Raw genomic sequence first — 23,636 nt, forward strand, 5'->3', positions numbered from 1 at the left:
AGCAATGAACATTTATGAAGGGACTCCGTTATATACAGTGCCATATACCTAAAATAGATTATTTTAATTCTTACAATGACCTTATAAAGCAGGAAGTTTTATTTTAGATCTGAAGAAAACCATTACTAACACTAGTTAAATAACTCAATTACGTATGCCCTCCTCATGGTGGGTCAACAATGCCACCAAGTTACTGAGGGGTGAGCTCTACTAGATACAGTGTTTTCCTAGCACATATCAGTAGGTTACCAAGACATTACTCCTACTTCACTACTGCTCCCTTTTCTGTTTCCTTTGCTAAATCCGCCTTATCTTATTGTTTTAGTGTTGGAGGGCCCCAGGTTCACTCTTTGGTCTTTTCTTTTCTCTAGTTATATTATATAGTTGATCTTAATCAGACCTTAAACACCATCTATATAGTGACAATGCCCACAGTTATGCCCACTCCAGGTATCTAAATGTCTACACCTATCTACACATGGATACTTAACGGAAAATCTGTTTCTTCTTCATCTTTCAATCTCAGTAAATGTCAACTCCATTCTCCCAAGGGCCCAGACCAAAACTTGAGATCATCTTTCACTCTGCTCTCTTATATTAATGTTTAATCTATCAGTAATTCTGATCTGCTTTATATTTTCAGAAAAATCAGAATCTATAAACTTCTATCACTTTGATCATCCCAGCAGGTAATTTTTTGTTTGCTTTCTTGCATCTGTGGCTCATATAGCAACAGAAGATTCAGCTTACACATAAATGACTAACTCTGTGCACTCATCACTCAGCAACAAAAATTAACACTTTTTGCCATCTTCTTTCTTCCATTCCCTACCCTCCCTTTTTTGGTGGAGGATTTTAAAACAAATCCCAGCAAAGTCATCCTTTTAGTGATCAGATCACCTTGCTCATAGCATTTATTTCTCTTTTCAATAAAAGCTGAAATCTTTTCAAAGGCCTGCTGCTGCTGCTGCTAAGTCGCGTCAGTCTGTCCGACTCTGTGCGACCCCATAGACGGCAGCCCAACAGGCTCCTCTGTCCCTGGGATTCTCCAGGCAAGAATACTGGAGTGGGTTGCCATTTCCTTCTCCAATGCATGAAAGCGAAAAGTGAAAGTGAAGTCGCTCAGTCGTGTCCGACTCCTAGCGACCCCATGGACTGTAGCCTACCAGGCTCCTCCGTCCATGGGATTCTCCAGGCAAGAGTACTGGAGTGGAGTTCAAAGGCCTGCCAGGCCTATTTGATCTGTCACTACACATGGGACACCATCTCCTTCCACTGTCTCCTGTCCTGACTGCTTCAGATACCACAGAGGTCCTTAAACCTTTAGTATCCTCTGGAAGGCTTGTCACAGCACAGGCTGCTGGTCTTCATCCTCAGAACTTCTGATTCAGATCTGAAATGGGCCTCGAGAATTTTCCTTTCTAACAAGTTCCCAGATCCTACCACTGCACAGCGGCATACTTGGGGGAAACATCAGCTGCACTGTACTCTTTCATTTCTTCAAGGTCCAGGAGTCTTTGCACTGCTCTTCCCTCTGCCCTGAGCATTCTTTGATTCGCTTTCTCAAGATTCGCTTTCTTCCATCTCTTCTATATGACATATTTTGAGAGGCCTTTCCCTGGTGGCTCAGAGGGTAAAACGTCTGCCTGCAACGCAGGAGACCTGGGTTCGATCCCTGGGTCAGGAAGATCCTCTGGAGAAGGAAATGGCAACCCACTCCAGTACTCTTGCCTGGAAAATCCCATGGACAGAGAAGCTTGGAAGACTACAGTCCATGGGATAGCAAAGAACTCGGACACGACTGAGCGACTTCACTCCTTGACCACCATTTCGGTCTCCTCACCTGACTATTCGGTATTTTCATGGCAGGCAGGTGCGCGGGCACGGATACCCAATTTTTCTCTGCATCCCATTACAGTGCTGCAGATCTCTCCCAGTAAGTGCAACGAGGGGATCACAGCCTGAGAAGGGAGGCTCCAGATGCTGCTTGGGACTCTGGACAGGCGAGACATTTCTTCTTGCCTCAGTTTCACTATCTGTAAAGGAAGGATCGGCTACGCCCACTCCTCCCGCCTCCCTGGCGGCAAACTGCTAGAGGACAAAACAAACGCGCCTGTGGAGTGGAGCAGTCAGAAACGCCAAAAGCCGGGACCACGCGCTTTCCGGCCGGACCCCGCCCTCACGTCTCCCGCTCAAGGGTTCGGGCGGGCGAACCCACCCTGGGAACCCACCCTGGGAACCCACTCGGCGGCGGCAGGAAGAGGCGGGGCGGGGTCTCGAGGGCGCGTCACACCCGGAAGTGCCCTCCTGCCGCTCCGCCCCCAGCATCGCCGGCAGGCGGAGAGCGCCCGTGAAGTGCGGCTGCAGAGCTGGGCCGGCTAGCGGGGCCGCTTCTGGAGCGGGTGCCGGTGCAGGCGCGGGTGCGGGGCGGCGGAGGGCTGACGCCCGGGCGGATGGGACGCGGCGCGACGGGCGGGCGGGGCAGGCGTCCGCAGCTGGAATGGTGCTGGCGGCGGCGGGCGCCGTAGAGCTGAAGCCCGAGAGGAGCCGCCATGGAGACGCCGCCGCGGCCTCCCGCGTGAGTGAGCGGAAGGGCAGCGGGCGGGGCCGCAGCGGCCGGGCCGGGCGGCAGGCGGAACCCAGCTGACCCGCGGGCGGGGCGTCGCCGCGAGGGGCTGTAGGGAGGGTCCTCTGCTGGCTAGCTGGAGCCCAGGGAGGGCCGAGCATCGGCGGGATGGAGACACAGGATGAGCGCGAGGCCGTCGGAAAAGGAAGCTGCAAAGTACAGACACCGGTGCCGAGAGGAATTCCTCTCAGCTTGCCTGTTTCTCCGAATTCCTAGCAAAATTTTGTCCGAGGAGCTTGCACATCGCTCGGAAAAAGCTGAGCCGCGGCTGTACAGGGCATGTGACCTCTTTTACCTGGCATTGCAGACAATCGTATCTAGAAATCACAGCATCTTCTGTTTCTCTGGCACCTTGGGCGAATTAGTAGTGTACGACCTGCCAGGCACAGGTGTCTTTTCCTTGGTACCCAAGTACATTCAAGACCTGCAACAAAATTGCTTCCAAAATAAGCTGAACAGTTACTTGGGAGACATTGAAGAAACTGCATTATTGAATACAAGATTTTTCTTTTAGCATTTTGTTAAAAATGGACTATTAATCCCCAGGAATTTTGAACATTTCAAGTTTGATTTACTTTCTTTAGTTTAATCTTTATAAAGGGACAAGAGCCCTTTGAATCTGACGTTTCAAACCGCCAGCAAATTTCTTCTGAGGAACCATGTGTATTTTTATGACAGCTTATTCTTGGAGCTTTATCATTTTTCATTTACATTTGGCCAGCTTCACTTCAGGGCAGTTGTATGACAGCAGCCTTTTATAGCTATTTGACAGAATGTCAGCCAAATTTGTTTTGGGCTGGAAGTTTGTTTGGTGTTGAGTCCTTTTGGGAGAGCTAATAGAATTCTGAAACTACAGTTTATAAAAATGCCTTACAGAATTTTTAGCTTTAGTAGAACCAGGTCATGGGGATTAAGGAGTACCTGAGACTCTTGAATTCCTGGACTGGTAGGAACAGGAGCTCAGTTGCTTGATGATGGTTGTGGCTTTGAGGGCTTTGTGATTTGTTCATGTTCTTCAGCAGGTTTGGGAACACTCCTGAACCTCTGGGAAACATGATGGTGATTGTTAGCATCAACAATGTGAGCATAGCGTCAGCATATGAGTTCTGCTCAGGCTCAGAGGCATGAAAGGAATTGCTACCTGACGGTAGACAACACATGGTATAGAGGATATCTTAGGTAGGGTATTATTTGCCGTAAACCTGCCCCATTTTTATCAGTTCCCTGCAGACCCTGTTTTACTTCGGAAGCAAAGTGAACTAAAGGAAAGAAAAGGAGTACCTTAGAATGCAGATGAGAAAAAGGTGTGGGAAAGCAGGCTCTGAAGGGAGGAAAAGAGAACGTTACACATCATTTAAATATAAGTAATGAAAAATGAAATAAATGTGTGCGTGCAAATACTGATAAACTGAATCTAATACAGATCAACCAAGCAGAATTTTAGTGTCCAGCATAGTTCTTTGCTATTAAGACTTCATCAGTAGTGCTGCAACAATGAGAGGCTGAGATGTAATGGAAAACCAGGGGTGAAAGAAAGTTAAAGAAAACCAAAAAACTCCTTTCAGTCTTTGGTGGCTTAAGTTGGTAGACATTTATTTCTCTTCATTTAATGATAAATAGAAATAGGTTTTATTTTCATTTGGTCTATCTAGGAATACTATAATTCCAGAACTGGAGTGTTTTTAGAGAAGGCAATGGCAACCCACTCAGTACTCTTGCCTGGCAAATCCCATGGACAGAGGAGCCTGGTAGGCTGCAGTCCATGGGGTCTCTAGGAGTCAGACACGACTGAGCGACTTCACTTTCACTTTTCACTTTCTTGCATCGGAGAAGGAAATGGCAGCCCACTCCAGTGTTCTTGCCTGAAGAATCCCAAGGACGGGGGAGCCTGGTGGGCTGCTGTCTTTGGGGTTGCACAGAGTCGGACACAACTGAAGCGACTTAGCAGGAGTATTTTTTACCTTTCTGTACATCAAAAATAGTTTTTCTTCCCACCCCTTGGCCTCTTTGCCTCCGCTCCCAATAACTTTGTTTTTTCCTTCGGCACTGACTCATGGGTGCTGGATTTGAGAAATGACAATTTTTAGGGAAGGAACTTTGCTGGGCCTCGCTGTGCTAGAACTGGGCTAGGAGGCCAGTGTGGGTTATTGAGAGGGCTCAGCTTTTTATAAGGTTAAATGTTTAGCCTGAGCATAAGTGCAAAGAAAGTTGGTTGATGGGGACCTATGTGCTTTGGATGATGTGGTTGGAAGTGGGGACTCACATCCTCTTTGTATGAATGTCTTTTTATTTGTGCAAATATTTGTTTCTCCAAATAGTTGAAATGCCTGTCTCTACTGGAGTATTATACTTTTGCTTGTGATTTTTTTTAACAACCAGTTTTGCATCATTTTCAGATCCCACCTTGCTCCTTTTCAGCCTGTTACGTCTTGGAAGGTTGGAGGCGACTGTATCCAGGTCTCTGGTTCCTTTAGATGGGCTTGTTGAGATTAGGTTTTTTTTTTTTTTTCTTTTTCTACTCCTTGCCTTCAAGTCTTCTCATCCTCTTTGATTCTCATGTTGATTGTCATGGACTTTATATCTCTGTTTGTTGTTTTTTGCATCCTTGAGTATATGTGTCTTTTAGATTCTGTTATATTTTTGGGTCTGGGCAATATTAAAACCATGGGATATTTGCCTCTGATTGAACCTGAAAAGTGTTCAAGTAAAATTTATATAGGTTAGCAAATGAGTTGTCTCAGGCAGTACTGAGATGTGTGAAAAACAAATGTAAGCTGATCACCCCTGACCTCAGGAGTGTTTTATATATTTTTAGCCTTTATAGTTACTTTTGTGAAGATTTTCATAATCACTAAGTTGAGGGAAGACTATGAGTATAGTACAGAAGCATCCTTTTGAACTTACTAAAAAGTTTTCTTGGTCTTCGTTTCTCTACTGGCCTTCTTTCACAAGTTAGCTTTCTCCCTACAGGCTTTGGTTTTTTGCTTTTTCTTCATAAAGCTAAGTAAACATGCCTCGGATATACAACTGTATCTTTTTTCAGTTGATTCCACATCACTGGAAGCTCTTGAACATTAGAGATGTTCAGCATAGGCAGACTACCATCTTGTTGACTGTATTCTGAGGGATTTGGAAAGCCAGAAAATTAGTTGAATTAGAGCAGAGGTTCTCATATTTTTGGACTTCACTGACTGAAATTTTTTAAATCCTAAAAGAAGATGCTGTGAAAATACTGCATTCAATATGCCAGCAAATTTGGAAAACGCAGCAGTGGCCACAGGACTGGGAAAGGTCAGTTTTCATTCCAGTCCTGCTGCTGCTGCTGCTGCTAAGTCACTTCAGTCGTGTCCGACTCTGTGTGACCCCATAGATGGCAGCCCACCAGGCTCCCCCATCCCTGGGATTCTCCAGGCAAGAATACTGGAGTGGGTTGCCATTTCCTTCTCCAATGCATGAAAGTGAAAAGTGAAAGTGAAGTCGCTCAGTCGTATCCGACTCTTAGCGACCCCATGGACTGCAGCCTACCAGGCACCTCCATCCATGGGATTTTCTAGGTAGGAGTACTGGAGTGGGGTGCCATTAAAGAAAGGCAATGTCAAAGAATGCTCAAACTACTGCTCAATAGCACTCATCTCACACGCTAGTAAAGTAATGCTCAAAATTCTCCAAGCCAGGCTTCTACAGTACATGAACCATGAACTTCCAGATGTTCAAGCTGGATTTAGAAAATGCAGAGGCACCAGAGATCAAATTGCCAACATCCATTGGATCATTGAAAAACAAGAGTTCCAGAAAAACATCTATTTCTGCTTTATTGACTATGTCAAAGCCTTTGTGTGGATCACAACAAACTGTGGAACATTCTTAAAGAGATGGGAATACCAGACCGCCTTACCTACCTCCTGAGAAATCTTTATACAGGACATGGAACAGCAGACTGGTTCCAAATTGGGAAAGGAGTATGTAAGGCTGTATATTGTCACCCTGCTTATTTAACTTATATGCAGAGTACATCATGAGAAACGCTGGGCTGAATGAAGCACAAGCCGGAATCAAGATTGCTTATATCAATATATAAGCAATATATATCAATATTGCTTATATTATCAATTATCAATTATCAATATCAATATCAAGCCGGAATCAAGATTGCTTATATCAATATATAAGCAATATATATCAATATTGCTTATATTATCAATTATCAATTATCAATATCAATATCAAGCAAAATATCAATAACCTCAGATATGCAGATGACACCACCCTTATGGCAGAAAGTGAAGAGGAACTAAAGAGCCTCTTGATGAAAGTGAAAGTGGAGAGTGAAAAAGTTGGCTTAAAGCTCAACATTCAGAAAACTAAGATCATGGCATCTGGTCCCATCGCTTCATCACATCATGGCAAATAGATGGGGAAACAGTGACAGACTTTAATTTTTTGGGCTCGAAAGTCACTGCAGATGGTGACTGCAGCCATGAAATGCTTGCTCCTTGGAAGAGAAGTTATGACCAACCTAGACAGCATATTAAAAAGCAGAGATGTTACTTTGCCAGTAAAGGTCCATCAATCAAAGCTATGGTTTTTCCAGTAGTCATGTATGTATGTGAGAGTTGGACTATAAAGAAAGATGATGCTTTTGAACTGTGGTGTTGGAGAAGACTCTTGAGAGTCCCTTGGACTGCAAGGAGATCTAACCAGTCCATCCTAAAGGAATCAGTCCTGAATATTCATTGGAAGGACTGATGCTGAAGCTGAAACTCCAGCACTTTGACCACCTGATGTGAAGATGTGATTAGTTGAAAAAGACCCTGATGCTGGGAAACATTGAGGGTGGGAGGAGAAGGGTACGACAGAGGATGAGATGGTTGGATGGCATTACCAACTCAATGGATATGAGTTTGAGTAATCTCCGGGAGTTGGTGATAGACAGGGAGGTCTGGTGTGCTGCAGTCCATGGGGTCACAAAGAGTCAGACATGACTGAGCGACTGAATTGACTGAGAAATTAAAAAAAAAAAAAAAATTAGAGTCCGACATAGAATTGCTAAGTTTTTTGTTTTGTCAAGTTAAAGAAAAATAGTTATAATTATCAACTATCATCTTTTTGTAAAAGAAAGAACGTTTTAGTGCTTCTCCCCAAAGACAAAGAAGGACATAATCTCAGGCTAAAGGATGCTTCTTAAATTGAATACATTTGGTTTTATGACGCTTCCCTGGTGGCTCAGTGGTAAAGAATCCGCCTGCCAATGGAGGTTTGATCCTTGGGTTGGGAAGATCCTCTGGAGAAGGAAATGTCAACCCACTCTAGCATTCTTGCCTGGGAAATCCCACAGGCAGAGGAGCCTGGTGGGCTACCATCCATTGGGTTGCGAAGTCAGACATGACTTAGCGGCTAAACTACAACAACTTGAGGGAGGTTTTTTTTTTTTTTCCCCATATTTATTGGGTGCCTTTGGTGACCAAGCACCCAGTAAATATTCCCAAAGAAATATCTCAGAAAACAAACCAGTCTTTTTCCTCATGGTTGAAACTGACAGTAAACAAATATATGATACAATTACTCCAGAGGGGGGACTCTGAGTACTTTGTGTTATGTGCTTTTCTCTCTCACATTTCAGGCTGTGGGCATTTGCTACAGTATTGTTTTGATCACTGATCCTGTCTTGAAAAACAGGCCCTTGCTCCCTCTGACACTACTTTTTCTTGGTTTCCTGCTCTTGTTTTTAGGTTGTTAAATGAGATTTACTTAATTTTATTACTTTATTTCATTTAATATTGTCAGTAGCCTAGCTTATTAAGTGTGGAAGTGAAGTGGAAATGAAAGTTGCTCAGTCGTGTCCAACTCTTTGCGACCCCATGGACTATACAGCCCATGGAATTCTACAGGCTAGAATACTGGAGTGGGTAGCCTTTCCCTTCTCCAGGGGATCTTCCCAATCCAGGGATCGAACCCAGGTCTCCCACATTGCAGGAGGATTTTTTACTAAGTAGATCTCATTACTTTTCAGGGGTTAAGTTACATTCCTAAGCTTATCAAATAGAGGAGAGACTGTGACTCTAATTTCTGTCTCATCACTTTTTTGGCTTAGAAGGCTTCTGTTCATTGGCAGTAACTGTTTCTCACAGATACAGACCTTGGCCAGTTCTTCTTTTCAATCAACTGTTTATCACTGAGTTGTGGCTCTGTATCTTAAGCCTGATCTCTAGATCTTTGCCTCAGTTTTGAATTTTAAGCTTCTTACTGTACACTTATCCTTAGCGCATACATCAAATTCAGCATGTCTAAAACTGAGTTTTCATAATCTTTTTCTCAAATTGACTTCCGTCTATAACATCTCCACTTATTCAATGGAATAATCATTCTTTTGGTCCTGGATACCCAAAGCCTTGAAATGGTCTTTGATTTCTCTTTCTTTAATTATCCTCCACATTTTATCAGCTCCCAGGAACTGTACATTATTGGTTTCAAGTGTCCATTCTGATTGCTGATACTCTGATGATACTCAGGATTTCATCCCTTGATACCTGGATTGTCTCTCATCACCTTTCAGTTCACCTACTGTTTTGACCGCCTAACATCTAGAGTCAAGTCAAAGACTTTACAAAACCAGGTATTGCAAAGACTGAGGCCAGGAAGTCTCAACCCTCCATCATTTTGGCTTATCTTATATGTTCAAAATTATTTTGTGCCTTAACCTCCTAGAGTAAAGTCTGCCTTATCATAGGCCAGAAGTTTCCAGCATTTTCCTTAGAAAAGCAACTTAGAAATCCTCTAAGTTGGGTGAACTCCGGGAGTTGGTGATGGACAGGGTGACAACTCGGGACAGTTGGTAATGGACAGCCTGGCGTGCTGCGATTCATGGCGTCGCAAAGAATCAGACACGACTGAGCGACTGAACTGAACTGAAGGCCCAGGTGGAGTCCTGTCCCATTCACAAAGTCTTTCATGTTTACTCCAGCTCATTGTAGCTCCTCTTTGCAATTCCTATACTGTTTATAATTGGTAGCCCATAATCTTGCACTTGTGTACTGACTTCGTGCTGTTTTCTGGTGGTTTCTGAAGTGTCTCCTGTCTTAGCTGGTAACTGGAGAAGGCATCTGTGTTTGGCATCTTTTGTATTTCTCACTCTGCCTAGTATAGGGCATTAGTGGGTGTCTAGGCAGTGCCTCCCAGCTTGATTTATTAACAGTGGTGGTGTGGTTTGGAGTATTGTCAGTAAGTTTTAATTTAGTGTTACAATTAAGAATGAGGAAGGCCAAGAAAATTCTTAAAAATATATCTCATGCTTAGTTAGTTTCTAACCCCAACATTTTTCTTAACTATGTGTTTATTTTCACATAGTGTTTAGTGTTTATATGGCTCCCTGAGGCTTATAGGTGAGGTATTACTATCTTCGACTTCCATATGATGTTTACTAGACAGATTTGTAGAATAACAAAACCTTATTTTTAAGTACACAGTCTAAAGCCCAGAGAGGCTAAGTGACTAATCCAAGGTCACTTGGTTACTATCTGGCACAGGCCAGGACTGTGGTTCATGTTTTCCAGCTGATGTTGCTCCTCTTCTAGTGCCTTTTCAGTCAAATGTTGGAAAATGTAGCCCAGTCAACTGAATTGCCAAATCATATTGCTGCCCTCTTACCAACCAAGTGATGGTAATGAGAAACATCGCAAAAGATAGGTCAGAAATATGAGTGATAAAAGACATGGAAATGTTTGAAATGGATCACCAAACTCCTCCCAATTTTAGTATCTCACATATATGCCACTCTGACAGTAACTTTGTTAGTTGTTTTTAATACATTATTTAAAATAAGACTGATCTTGCAGAAGGCAGGGCTTTTTACCCTGGTCACTTTTCTGGTAGTAGTCACTGTCAGGGACAAAAAGTGCTTGCTTGTTCTCTTGTTTGTCATGTAGGTAAGAGGGAAAGTGGGAGAGGGAGCAAGGTTGAACTGAAGCAGCGCATTTTACAGCTCTTATTGTCATTTGATCTGAGAGCTTCCTTCACCTCTCCACCTAAGAGTCCCATTCACATCGTGTGGGTGTTTTGCACACCACATCCTGGGGGAGTACAGGGCAGTGTGTAAGCCTCCATTCTGTCCTCCAGAAGGGTCAGCACTTTGCTTTAAGTGGTAAGCCATTTTAGTAAAATTGGGCATTGTCAGCTTTTCTAGATTTTTTCTTTCTTCCTCTGGGAAATTGGAAATATAACTTTTAGCAGTGTATCTACTATGCTAATGTATTCAGTGCCTTTGTTATGATGTCTGTAAGGTGTTCTGTGGCTGGATGGGAGGTGTTTTTTAATCACATGATGCTTCATAATCAGTTCTAAAAATCTCCGTCCTGAAGGTCTAACTCAAGTTCTTAGATGTCTGTAGGGCAGATGTTAACATTATTTGGTAATACAAGCATATGTTCATAGATTATGGATAGTCTGCTGGGTGTGTACCTAATAAAAGTTTAAATTCTAAGCACTTGAAGGAAATTTGCAGAGCATGTTTTTTTGCCTGTACCTAATTGCAAAATCTGAAAGCACAACTCTACCACAAACCAAAATGTTTCCGGTGGAGAAGGCCTTCCACTTTTACAGCCTCTAAGTAACATGGTGTTTATTTGGGTGAGGTGAAGGATGTGAGGGTATTTTGTTGGGAAACTATAGGTGGCATAACATATGTTAAAATGAGAGTTACGGTTGCGTCTCTACTTCTCATATCCTGGACTTGTTATGGGAGCAGTGTTCTTACGGTAATCAGCTTCTGAATCCAAGTGTACTTAGAAGACAGCAGAGAAAATAGAAGAGATATAAAGTAATGGACAAACTTCATAGCGGTACATCACGGATGGTGACTTTGAAAACAACAGCTTCTGACGTGAACTTGGCAGAAGTTTGTGAGTAATGGTGGGTGACATTGCAGGCAGGGGAATCTTGCAGCTTTTGAGGCGAACAGGCAAAGGAAAGAGCAAAGATAGTGGCCACCCAGGAGCTGAATGTTTGTCTTGAATGTGAAAATGTCTGGTCCACTGTTAAATTTTTCAGCTGCATCACTCACATGACTTACAGACTTATTTCCACCAAGAAAACCTTGAAAGCGTAAACAACCACTGCTTCCTAATGTGTTTGTTCTCAATCTGAGATGATTGTCCTGTGGTAGGAGGTAAGTGGGTGGTGGAGCATATTACATCACTCCCCCCACCCCCTTTTTTTTAATTATACATAGCTGCCTTTCACCTCTATTCCTGGAGATGCTGTCATTCTGGTATACTTAGACCTGTAAAAGGGACTTGCCTGAATCTTCACAGGAAGAAGGGTGATTATGTGTAGTTTAGAAAAATTGCCTGGGTCATGTAGTCCTTCTATCCCCTCCATCCTCCATTGGAAAATGCTGCTGCTGCCGCTAAGTCACTTCAGTCATGTCCGATTCTGTGCGACTCTATGGACAACAGCCCACCAGGCTCATCTGTCCATGGGATTCTCCAGGCAAGAATACTGGAGTGGGTTGCCATTTCCTTCTCCCTGGAAAGTGCTATTCCAGAACAAATAATATGCATCTAAGGAAACTATGTTATTTCACAGATTTCCTCAAAATTTTTGCAGTAGGCTTAAACCTTTGTTTGATTGTGGAATCCTGACTGTTTGAAGAAGACAACCCATATAAAAGTCTTTATTGGCTTCCTCTCTGAGAATCAGTTATTAGTAGTAGTATGTTCTTAAGCAGAGCTAGAAAGGTGGTCTGAGAAGCCAAGCTTGCCTACAACTGGGAGTTTGTAGAAAAGTTAGTCATGGAAGGAAGGCTTCAGGATTGCCTGTTAGAAGTGTTCTGGGATCCAAACCCTTGAGACCTCAACAACTGTAGAGTATGTGTTGTAACAACAGGCTGCTGGGTAATTTTAACACTGGTTATGGGATGTAGAGTTGGGGGAAAGACTTAAAAGTGAAAGAACTTTGAAAAAGTATCTCCTTTAGATACTTTAAAGGTTTTCATAGTGAGGAGCTTTTCTAGAAAAGGTTAGCACTTTGCTTCTCAAGGGAAGCAAGGAGAAGGTGTAACTGCACTTCTGTGTGTGTGTGCTCAGTTGTGTCCGATTCTTTGTGACCCCATTGACTTTATTTTTTTGGGCTCCAAAATCACTGCAGATGTCAACTGCAGCAATGAAATTAAAAGACCCTTACTCCTTGGAAGGAAAGTTATAACCAACCTAGATAGCATATTGAAAAGCAGAGACATTACTTTGCCAACAAATGTCCGTCTAGTCAAGGCTACGTACGGTTTTTCCAGTGGTCATGTATGGATGTGAGAGTTGAACTGTGAAGAAAGCTGAGCGCCGAAGATTTGATGCTTTTGAACTGTGGTGTTGGAGAAGACTCTTGAGAGTCCCTTGGACTGCAAGGAAATCCAACCAGTCCATTCTAAAGTAGATCAGCCCTGGGATTTCTTTGGAAGGAATGATGCTAAAGCTGAAACTCTAGTACTTTGGCCACCTCATGTGAAGAGTTGACTCATTGGAAAAGACTCTGATGCTGGGAGGGATTGGGGGCAGGAGGACAAGGGGACGACAGAGGATGAGATGGCTGGATGGCATCACTGACTCCATGGACATGAGTTTGAGTGAACTCTGGGAGTTGGTGATGGACAGGGAAGCCTGGCGTGCTGCAATTCATGGGGTCGCAAAGAGTCGGACACGACTGAGCAACTGAACTGAACTGACTGTAGCCTGCCAGGCTCCTCTGTCCATGGAAATTTTCCAGGCAAGAATACTGGAATGGGTTGTTATTTCCTACTCCAACTGCACTTATAATGTAACTTAAAAGGTAAACCTTTCCCTCCTATTTGACTGCTTCCTAGTGGATGTTCCTCTTCTGCATTTGTAGTTTTAGACATGTTGTGTTGTTTTCTGTTACTCAGTTCTGCTTCTGAACCAGAGACCATCTGACACAAAATCAAATAGGAATTAGAAAATTGTGGAAAGGAGTTTAGTGTCAGAAATGTAGACCTCTGGCAGGGTTCTTCATTTGAAAGGGACTTTCAATACAGACAATACTTAAAAGAAGCAGTGTTATTCCTTTAATGTTTTGAATAGAATCTTTTCTTTGCAGAGTTTCTGGAGTACATTAGAAAAGCAAGAGCTAAAAATAGCTTTAAGAAAACAGCAATATAGACATTGGTTGTTGAATGGTATCTGTCTTAAAGTGAATTCTTTAATGCAGTAAGTTTTAATTCCAATTTCTTAGCAAATATAAATACTCATGACTCTTAATGATATTTTTTGTATGGCAGAGTTGCTTTTGTTTCCATTGTGAGCATTGAAAGGCCTTATGTGATAGTTTTGCCAGTCTTCAATATTGTATTTTCCCTCTGTTGTAAGCTTAAGTAATTAAACTTGAAGCATATATAAATATCGTCAACTTGCTGCGTATGTGGGTATTCAGTGTTACATGGTAAGAAAGTTTGTGTAGGTTGTACGTATCTACATAATTTTCCCTTTTCCTACTGTTTTCTTAATGAAGTAGTGGTAGAAATGGCATTATGAGAATATGTCTCATACTATTAGGAGTGTTCCCGCTTTCCTCTGTCAGATCTAGATGTTCTTTCTCTCTTGGCTTCTAGACTTACTAGCTATTTCGCTTAGGCCAGGTGTAATTCATCCCTCTGTGTGTTCACACACATACATGAGGCCTCAGAGTAGACACACACACACATACACATATATGAGGCCTCGGAGTAGACACACACACACATATACGAGGCCTTGGAGTAGACACACAGTCTGGGCTCCATTCTCTAGCCCTGCTCTCACATCCTGGAACACATGAGGTGCATAGCGGCCTTTGTGCTGTAGTTATTTCTTCCGTGTTGGCCATTTCCCACCTCCTGGTCCTTGTTCTAATCTCAGTTCTCAATTCAGCCTGTCCTGATCACCCTGTTTAATACTATAAGTTCCATCACCCCCTTATTCCTGACTGTCTTTACCCGACACATTTTCTTTTTTCCATAGTTCTTATCTTCTAACATGCTGTTTACTGGTCTGTTGTGTATATAATTATCCCACCCCCCCCACCCCCCCGCCCCCGCCCCCAGCTACAAATTCCATGAAGACAGGAATTTTTGTTTTGTTTATTGAAAAGTTCCTAGGGCCTAGTGCCTAGAATAGTGCTCGGTACATAGTGCCAAAAATTAGATGCTGAAGTAATAAAATATTTAAAGAATGAGTTATCGTTAGGAAAAGAAGTGGCATGAAGAGAAATGGTGCAATACTAATGATGTTTGCCTTTTGTTCTGTGTGTGATGTATATACAAGAATGTATTTTTTTGGGCTTAATTTAGTATCCTAATTTTTTTATTTAATAGCTGTATTAAGGTATAATTTACATACTGTAAAATTCAGCCATTATAATTGTTAGTAAATTTCTAGAGCTGTGCAACCATCTCAAAAAGTTCCTTGTGTCTGCCCATATGTGGTTAACCCTCCCCACAATGGCACCCTGATTTTATTTGTTAATTTTTTTGGTTCCCAGATCTTGAAATAATAATTTACACAGCCATACTAATAGCTTTGTACTCTTAACAAATTCCATATAACTATGGAATTAACTATCCACTGCTTAATGCAGGAAATGGTATCTAACATTAGTGAAAAGAATGGACTTGAGAGTCAAACTGGCCACATTCTTATCCAACTCTACCATTTACCAAGTTGCGCAAATTATTTTCTGCCTCAGTCTCTTTTTATGTTTTTTGGTGATAATAGTAATTAGCTTACAGAGTTATGAGGATTAAAGAAACAAAATAGAGTACAAAGCCTGCCTATAAGTTAATACTCAGTAAAGAATTAAAGTAGGTGTGAAATACATGTGGTAAATAACCTTGCAGTAGAGAACAAAGTTCAGTTCAGATTCTAAGCTTCTGAAGTATGTATAAAATATGAACCAGTTCCTGTCTTGGTTTGTAAATAGGCCTACTGCAGAATGTAAAAAGCAGGTTAATTTCCAACAGGGAAGATCATTTCTCAGCATTTCTTTTGAAGGTATCTGCCGAACCATTTTACTGAATTTTCTGTGCTCATCTTTGAGAGAGTTTTGACACCAGGGAGGTAATTACCTACTTTTTTTGTTAAAATCACAGTGACCATCAGAAAGTGTTCTGAATTGTCGTTTAGTCCTATGTTGGAATATACTGTGAGACTTCCTCTGAGTAAGTTGGGGAGAGGTGTGATCATTGTATCTCTTGTAACCTGGTAAGTCTGAACTAAACTATCTTTAATAAGATCTTTTTCTGTGTTTTGTTATTTTCTCTTACGAACAGATGCACAAATCAGGGTCATCAGAAGTCTCTCGATTCAAAAGATGATAATACTGAAAAACACTGCCCGGTGACAGTGAATCCTTGGCATATGAAGAAAGCTTTTAAAGTCATGAATGAACTAAGAAGGTATTATTTAACATACTTTTATTTTTCAGTTGTGTATAGGGGTACCCAGGTGGTGCTAGTAGTAAAGAACCTGCCTGCCATTGCAGGAGACTTAAGAGATGTGGGTTCAATCCCTGGGTCAGGAAGATCCCCTGAATAAGGAAATGGCAACCCACTCCAGTATTCTTGTCTGGAGAATCCCATGGACAGAGGAGCCTGCTAGTCTGCAGTTCATAGGATTGCACAGAATCAGACTGACTGAAGCAACTTAGCATATAGCACATAGTGAATATATTCCCTGTCCCTCATGATTGCTTTGTTTGCTACAGAGAACATTTAAAGCTTTTTCTGTGAGTTTTTAAAGGAAGGAAAAGAGCAAGTAATTTATCAGAGGTGTGAATGGTATAAGGCTGCTCTGTCCAATATGGTAGCCACTAGTCATATTTGGCTAGTCTGTTTGAGATATTCTGTAAATGGAAAACACATAATGGATTTTCAAGACTTATTACAAAAAAAATGTAAAATATAAGTTTTAAAAATATTACATTTAGAAATGATTTTTATTATTTTATAATATTGGATATTTTGAGTTAAATAGAATTCTACTTCTATTAAATTAATTTCAGTTGTTTATTTTTAAATGGGATTACTAGAAAATTCTGACTTGCATTATATTTCTGTTGGACTGGCTAGTCTAGGGTTTCTAACTTATCATTGCAAAGCATATGAAAAGAAAACTTTTATTAAAATTTTTTAAATTGAATGGTTAATTTATGTTATTAGTTTCAGGTGTACAACATAGAGACTCAACAGTTTTATAGTTTATACTCCATTTAAAGTCTACAGAGTAATGACTGTATTTCCCTGTGCTGTACAATATGGTCAGTTCAGTTCAGTCGCTCAGTCGTGTCCGACTCTTTGCGACCCCATGAATCGCAGCACGCCAGGCCTCCCTGTCCATCACCGACTCCCAGAGTTCACTGAGACTCATGTCCATCGAGTCAGTGATGCCATCCAGCCATCTCATCCTCTGTCGTCCCCTTCTCCTCCTGCCCCCAATCCCTCCCAGCATCAGAGTCTTTTCCAATGAGTCAACTCTTTGCATGAGGTGGCCAAAGTACTAGAGTTTCAGCTTTAGCATCATTCCTTCCAAAGAAATCCCAGGGTTGATCTCCTTCAGAATGGATTGGTTGGATCTCCTTGCAATCCAAGGGACTCTCAAGAGTCTTCTCCAACACCACGGTTCAAAGGCATCAATTCTTCGGCATTCAGCTTTCTTCACAGTTCAACTCTCACATCCATACATGACCACTGGAAAAACCATAGCCTTGACTACATGGACCTTTGTTGGCAAAGTAATGTCTCTACTTTTCAATATGCTATCTAGGTTGGTCATAACTTTTCTTCAAGGAGCAAGCGTCTTTTAATTTCATGGCTGCAATCACCATCTGCAATGATTTTGGAGCCCAGAAAAATAAAGTCTGACACTGTTTCCCCATCTATTTCCCATGAAGTGATGGGACCAGATGCCATGATCTTCATTTTCTGAATGTTGAGTTTTAAGCCAACTTTATCAGTCTCCACTTTCACTTTCATCAAGAGGCTTTTGAGTTCCTCTTCACTTTCTGCCATAAGGGTGGTGCCATCTGCATATCTGAGGTTATTGATATTTCTCCCAGCAATCTTGATTCCAGCTTGTGCTTCTTCCAGCCCAGTGTTTCTCATGATGTACTCTGCATGTAAATTAAAGAAGCAGGGTGACAATATACAGTCTTGACATACTCCTTTTCCTATTTGGAACCAGTCTGTTGTTCCATGTCCAGTTCTAACTGTTGCTTCCTGACCTGCATACAAATTTCTCAAGAGGCAGGTCAGGCGGTCTGGTATTCCCATCTCTTTCAGAATTTTCCACAGTTTACTGTTATCCACACAGTCAAAGGCTTTGGTGTAGTCAAGAAAGCAGAAATAGATGTTTTTCTGGAACACTCTTGCTTTTTCGATGATCCAGCGGATGTTGGCAATTTGGTTTCTGGTTCCTCTGCCTTTTCTAAATCCAGCTTGAAGAACTGGAAGTTCACGGTTCATGTATTGCTGAATCCTGGCTTGGAGAATTTTGAGCATTACTTTACTAGCGTGTGAGATGAGTGAATTGTGCAGTAGTTTGAGCATTCTTTGGCATTGCCTTTCTTTGGGATTGGAATAAAAACTGACCTTTTCCAGTCCTGTGGCCACTGCTGAGTTTTTCAAATTTGCTGGCAAATAAGTGCAGCACTTTCACAGCATCATCTTTCAGGATTTGAAATAGCTCAACTGGAAATTCCATCACCTCCACTAGCTTTGTTTGTAGTGATGCTTTCTAAGGCCCACTTGACCCACATTCCAGGATATCTGGCTCTAGGTCAGTGATCACACCATCGTGATTATCTGGGTCATGAAAATCTTTTTTGTACAGTTCTTCTGTGTATTCTTGCCGCCTCTTCTTCATATCTTCTGCTTCTGTTAGGTCCATACCATTTCTGTCCTGTATCGAGCCCATCTTTGCATGAAATGTTCCCTTGGTATCTCTAATTTTCTTGAAGAGATCTCTAGTCTTTCCCATTCTGTTGTTTTCCTCTATTTCTTTGCATTGATCACTGAGGAAGGCTTTCTTATCTCTTTTTGCTATTCTTTGGAACTCTGCATTCAGATGTTTGTATCTTTCCTTTTCTCCTTTGTTTTTTCCTTCTCTCCTTTTCACAGCTATTTGTAAGGCCTCCCCAGACAGCCATTTTGCTTTTTTGCATTTCTAGCCATTTTATACATACTAGTTTATATTTCTCATACCCCACCTCAGTCCCTTCTCTCCCCTCCTTTTCCTCACTGGTAACCACGTCTGTTCTCTGTACCTGAGTCTGTTTTTGTTTTGCTATATTCACTGGTTTGTTTTCTTTTTTAGATTTCACATATAAGTTCAGTTCAGTTCAGTCCAGTCGCTCAGTTGTGTCCAACTCTTTTCGACCCCATGAATTGCAGCACACCAGGCCTCCCTGTCCATCACCAGCTCCTGGAGTTCACTCAATTTCATGTCCATCGAGTCAGTGATGCCATCCAGCCATCTCATCCTCTGTTGTCCCCTTCTCCTCCTGCTCCCAGTGCCTCCCAGCATCAGAGTCTTTTCCAACCATGTAGAATATTTTTCTTTGTCTGACTTACTTCCCTTAGCTTATATAATACCCTCTAGGTCCATCCATGTTGTCAATGGCAGAATCTCATTCTTTTATATGACTGAGTAGTATTCCATTGTGGGGTTTTCCCTGGTGGCTCAGTAGTAAAGATTCCGCCTGCAGTGCAAAAGACATGGTTTGATCCCTGGGTTGGGAAGATCCCTGGAGGAGGGAATGGCAACCCTCTCCAGAATTCTTGCCAGGAAAATCCCATGGATGGAGGAGCCTGGTGGGGTACAAAGAGGGTTGCAAAGAGTTGAACGTGACTGAGCACACACATATATATCACCACTATCCAGTATTCCACTGTATAGATAAAACACATCTTTATTCATTCAACTGTTATGGACACTTTAGTTGCTTCTGTGTCTTGGTTATTATGAGTAATACTGCTGTGAACATTCAAATGCATGCATTTTCAAATTAGTGTTTTCATTTTCTTCAGATGTGTACCCAGGAGTGGACTTGTTGGTAGTTCTATTTTCAAGATTTTGAGAAACCTCCATAGTGTTCTTTATAGTGACTGTATCAAGTTATATTCCTACCAACAGTGTAGGAGTGTTTCCTTTTTTCCACATCTTTGTCAACATTTGTTATTTGTAGACTTTTTGGTGGTAGCTATTTTTACAGGTGTGAAATGATATCTCATTGTGGTTTTGGTTTGCTTTTCTATGAAAATTACAGATGTTTAGCATCTTTTCATGTGTCTTTTGACCATCTGTATATCTTCTTTGGAAAATCTATTCAGACTTTCTGCTCATTTTTTAATCAGGTTTTTGATATTGTATGAGCTGTTTACGTATTTATATAAATGATAACAGTTTATCAGATGTATAATTTGCAAATATGTTCTCCCATTCAGCAGGTTTTCTTATCATATGTCAGTGATTTCTTTTGCTGTGCAGAAGCTTTTAAGTAAAATTAGATCCCATTTGTTTATTTTTGCTTTTGTTTCCTTTGTCTTAGAAAACAGATCCAAAAAATATTTCTACAATTTGTGTCAAAGAGTGTTCTGCCTATGTTTTTTCCTAGAAGTTTTATGGTTTGGGGTCTCTGTTTTTTAGTTTATTTTTGTATGAAGTGTGAGAAACTGTTCTAATCTCATTCTCTTACATGTTAACTGTTCAGTTTTCCCAGCACCACTCGTGGAAGAGACTGGTTTTTATAGTTTGTGTATTCCTCCCTCCTTTGTTGTAGATTGACCACAGATGCACGACTTTATTTCTGGACTCTTTATTCTGTTCCATTGATCTATGTGTCTGATTTTGTGCTAGTACCATGCTGTTTTGATGATGATAACCTTTTAGTCAGGGAGTGTGATACTTCCCATTTTGTTCTTTTTTTTTTTCAAGAGTGCTTTGGCTGTGCAGGGTCTTTTGTGGTTCGATGTAAATTTTAGGATTCTATACTCTAGTTCTGTGAAAAATGTCATGAGTATTTTGATAGGGATTGAATTAAATTTATAGATTGCTTTTGATGATGTGAACATTTTAACAATATTAATTCTTCAAAACTTATGTACATGGGATATTTTTTATTTCTTTGTATCATCTATTTCTTTTTGTTTTGTCAGTATTTTATAATTTTCAGAGTATAACCTTTTCACCTCCTTAGTTAAGTTTATTCTTAGGCATTTTATTTTTTTGGTGTGATTTTATTTAATTAATTTATTTTTATCTTTAAAAATAAAGATAATTGCTTTTCAATCTTGAGGTGGTCTTTGTGGTACATCAACGAGATTCAGTCATAATCATATGTATTATATATATACACATATATATGTGTACCCTCCCTCTTGAGCCTCTCTCAAACCTTCAGTCCAGCCTTCTAGATGGTCACAGAGCACCAACCAGGCTGGGCCGTCTTTAACACAGCAGCTTCCCACTAGTTACATATTTTATGCATAATACTGTATATATGTCAGTGCTGCTTTGCCAGTTTGCCCTCTCTCCTTCTCCCACTGTGTCTGCCAGTCTGTTCTCTACATCTGCATCCCCTTTTCTTCTCTATAAATAGGTTCTTCATCAGTACTGTTTTTCTAGATTCCATATATATGTGTTGATATATGATATTTGTTTTTTTCTTTCTGATTTAATTCACTCTGTATAACAGGCTCTAGGTTCATCCATCTCACTATGGCTGACTCAAATTTGTTTTTTTTATGGCTGAATAGTATTCCATTAAATATATGTACCACGTCTTATCTAGGTTGCTTCCATGTCCTGGCTACTGTAGATAGTGCTGCAGTGAACATTGGGGCACATGTGTCTTTTTGAATTACGGTTTTCTGAGGATATATGCCCAGTAGTGGTATTGATGGGTCATATGGTAGTTTTATTCCTAGTTTTACAGGAATCTTCATATTGCTCTCCATAGTGGCTGTGTCAGTTTGCATTCCCACCAACACTTCAAGAAACTTCTCTTTCGCCGCATCCTCTGCAGCATTTATTGTTTCTAGTTTTTTTTGATGATGGTCATTCAGATTGGTGTAAGGTAATATAACCTCATTATAGTTTTGATTTGCATTTTTCTAATAAAGAGTGATGTTGAGCATCTTTTCAAGTGTTTATTGGCCATGTATATGTCTTCTTTGGAGAAATGTCTGTTTAGGTCTTCTGCCTACTTTTTGATTGGGCTATTTGTTTTTCTGATAATGAGCTGCTTATATATTTAGAGATTAATCTTTTGTCAGTTGCTTCATTTGTAATTATTCTCTCCCATTCTGAGGGTTGATTTTAATCTTATTTATTGTTTCCTTGGCTATGCAAAAGATTTTAAGTTTAATTAGGTCCCATTTGTTTATTTTTGTTTTTATTTCCATTACCCTAGGAGGTGGGTCAAAGAGGATCTTGCTATGATTTATGTCAAAGCGTGCACTGCCTATGTTTTCCTCTAAGAACTGTATAGTTTTTGACCTTACATTTAAGTCTTTAATACATTTTGAGTTTATTTTTGTATATGGTATTAGGAAGTGTTCTAATTTCATTCTTTTATATGTAGCTGTTCAGTTTTCTCAGCACCACTTATTGAAGAAACTTTAATCCATTGTTATATTAATGCCATTTTTATCAAAGATCGGGTACCCATAGGTGTGTAGCTTTATCTCTGGGCTTACTATCTTGTTCCATTAGTTTGTATTTCTGTTTTTGTTCCAGTACCATAGTGTCTTAATTGCTGTATCTTTGTAGTATAGGCTGAAGTCAGGAAGCCTGATTCCTCTAGCTCCATTTTTCTTTGGTAAGATTGCTCTGGCAATTTGGGGTCTTCTGTGTTTCCATATAAGTTGTGAAATTTTTTGTTTTAGTTCTGTGAAAAATACCATTGGCGTTTTGATAGAGATTGCAGTGAATCTGGATTGCTTTAAGAAGTACAGTCATTTTCATAATATTGATTCTTCCAATCCAACAACATGGTATCTCTCTCCATCTGTTGGTATCATCTTTGATTTCTTTCATCAGTGTCTTACAGTTTTCTGTATATAGATCTTTTGTCTCTTTAGGTAGGTGTATTCCTAGTTTACTCTTTTGTTGCAGTGGTGAATGGAATTGTTTCCTTAATTTCTCTTTCTGATTTTTCATTGTTAGTATACAGAAATGCAAGGGATTTCTCTGTATTAGTTTTATATCCTGAAACTTTACTGTATTCATTGATTAGCTCTGGTAGTTTTTTGGTTGCAAACGTGGGGTTTTTCTATGTGTAGTGTCATGTCACATGCAAACAATGAGAGTTCTACTTCTTCTTTTCCAATACAGATTCCCTTTATTTCTTTTTCTTCTCTGATTGCTGTGTCTAGGACTTTTCAAAACTATATTGAATAATACTGGTGAGAGTGGGCACCCTTGTCTTGTTCCTAATCTTAGAGGAAATGCTTTCAGTTTTTCACCATTGAGAATAATGTTTTTGTGGATTTGTTTTATATGGTCTTTATTGTATTGAGGTAGGTTCCTTCTGTGCCAATTTTCTGAAAAATTTTTTTTAATCATAAATGCTTGTTGAATTTTGTCAAAAGCTTTTCTGACATGTATTGAGATGATCATGTGTTTTTTATCTTTCAGTTTGTTCATATGGTGTATCATGTTGATTGATTTGTGTATATTGACAAATCCTTGGATGCATGGGATAAACTCCACTTGATCATGTTGTATGATCCTTTTAACATGTTGTTGGATTCTGTTTGCAGGAATTTTTTTGAGGGTTTTTGCACCTATGTTCTTCAGTGATGCTGGCCTATAATATTTTTATGGTATCTTTGTCTGGTTTTGGTCATCAGGATGGTGGTGGCCTCATAGAATGAGTTTGGGAGTTTTCCTTCCTCTGTTATTTTCTGTAACAGTTTGAGCAGGGTACATGTTAGTTCTTTTCTAAATATTTGGTGGAATTCACCTGTGAAACCGTC

The 23,636-nt window shown here is 40.6% G+C and overlaps 1 protein-coding gene across 2 annotated transcripts in view; it reads left to right on the plus strand.

The window, feature by feature from the left end:
• Nucleotides 1-2,325: 2,325 nt before the first annotated feature.
• KLHL2 (kelch like family member 2) overlaps nucleotides 2,326-23,636 on the plus strand; it is a 174,683-nt gene continuing 153,372 nt past the window's right edge. Inside the window, exons 1-2 of one of the 2 annotated variants that reach the window (XM_061383886.1) lie at nucleotides 2,326-2,578; nucleotides 15,933-16,058. In XM_061383886.1, the coding sequence (XP_061239870.1) occupies nucleotides 2,553-2,578; nucleotides 15,933-16,058 (152 nt within the window). In that variant the 5' untranslated portion in view covers nucleotides 2,326-2,552. The remainder of the gene's footprint in view (nucleotides 2,579-15,932; nucleotides 16,059-23,636) is intronic. The other variant, XM_061383887.1, reaches the window with a different exon arrangement.

Source organism: Bos javanicus, chromosome 17 (assembly GCF_032452875.1).
Source record: "Bos javanicus breed banteng chromosome 17, ARS-OSU_banteng_1.0, whole genome shotgun sequence".
NCBI classification, from domain to species: Eukaryota; Metazoa; Chordata; class Mammalia; order Artiodactyla; family Bovidae; genus Bos; species Bos javanicus.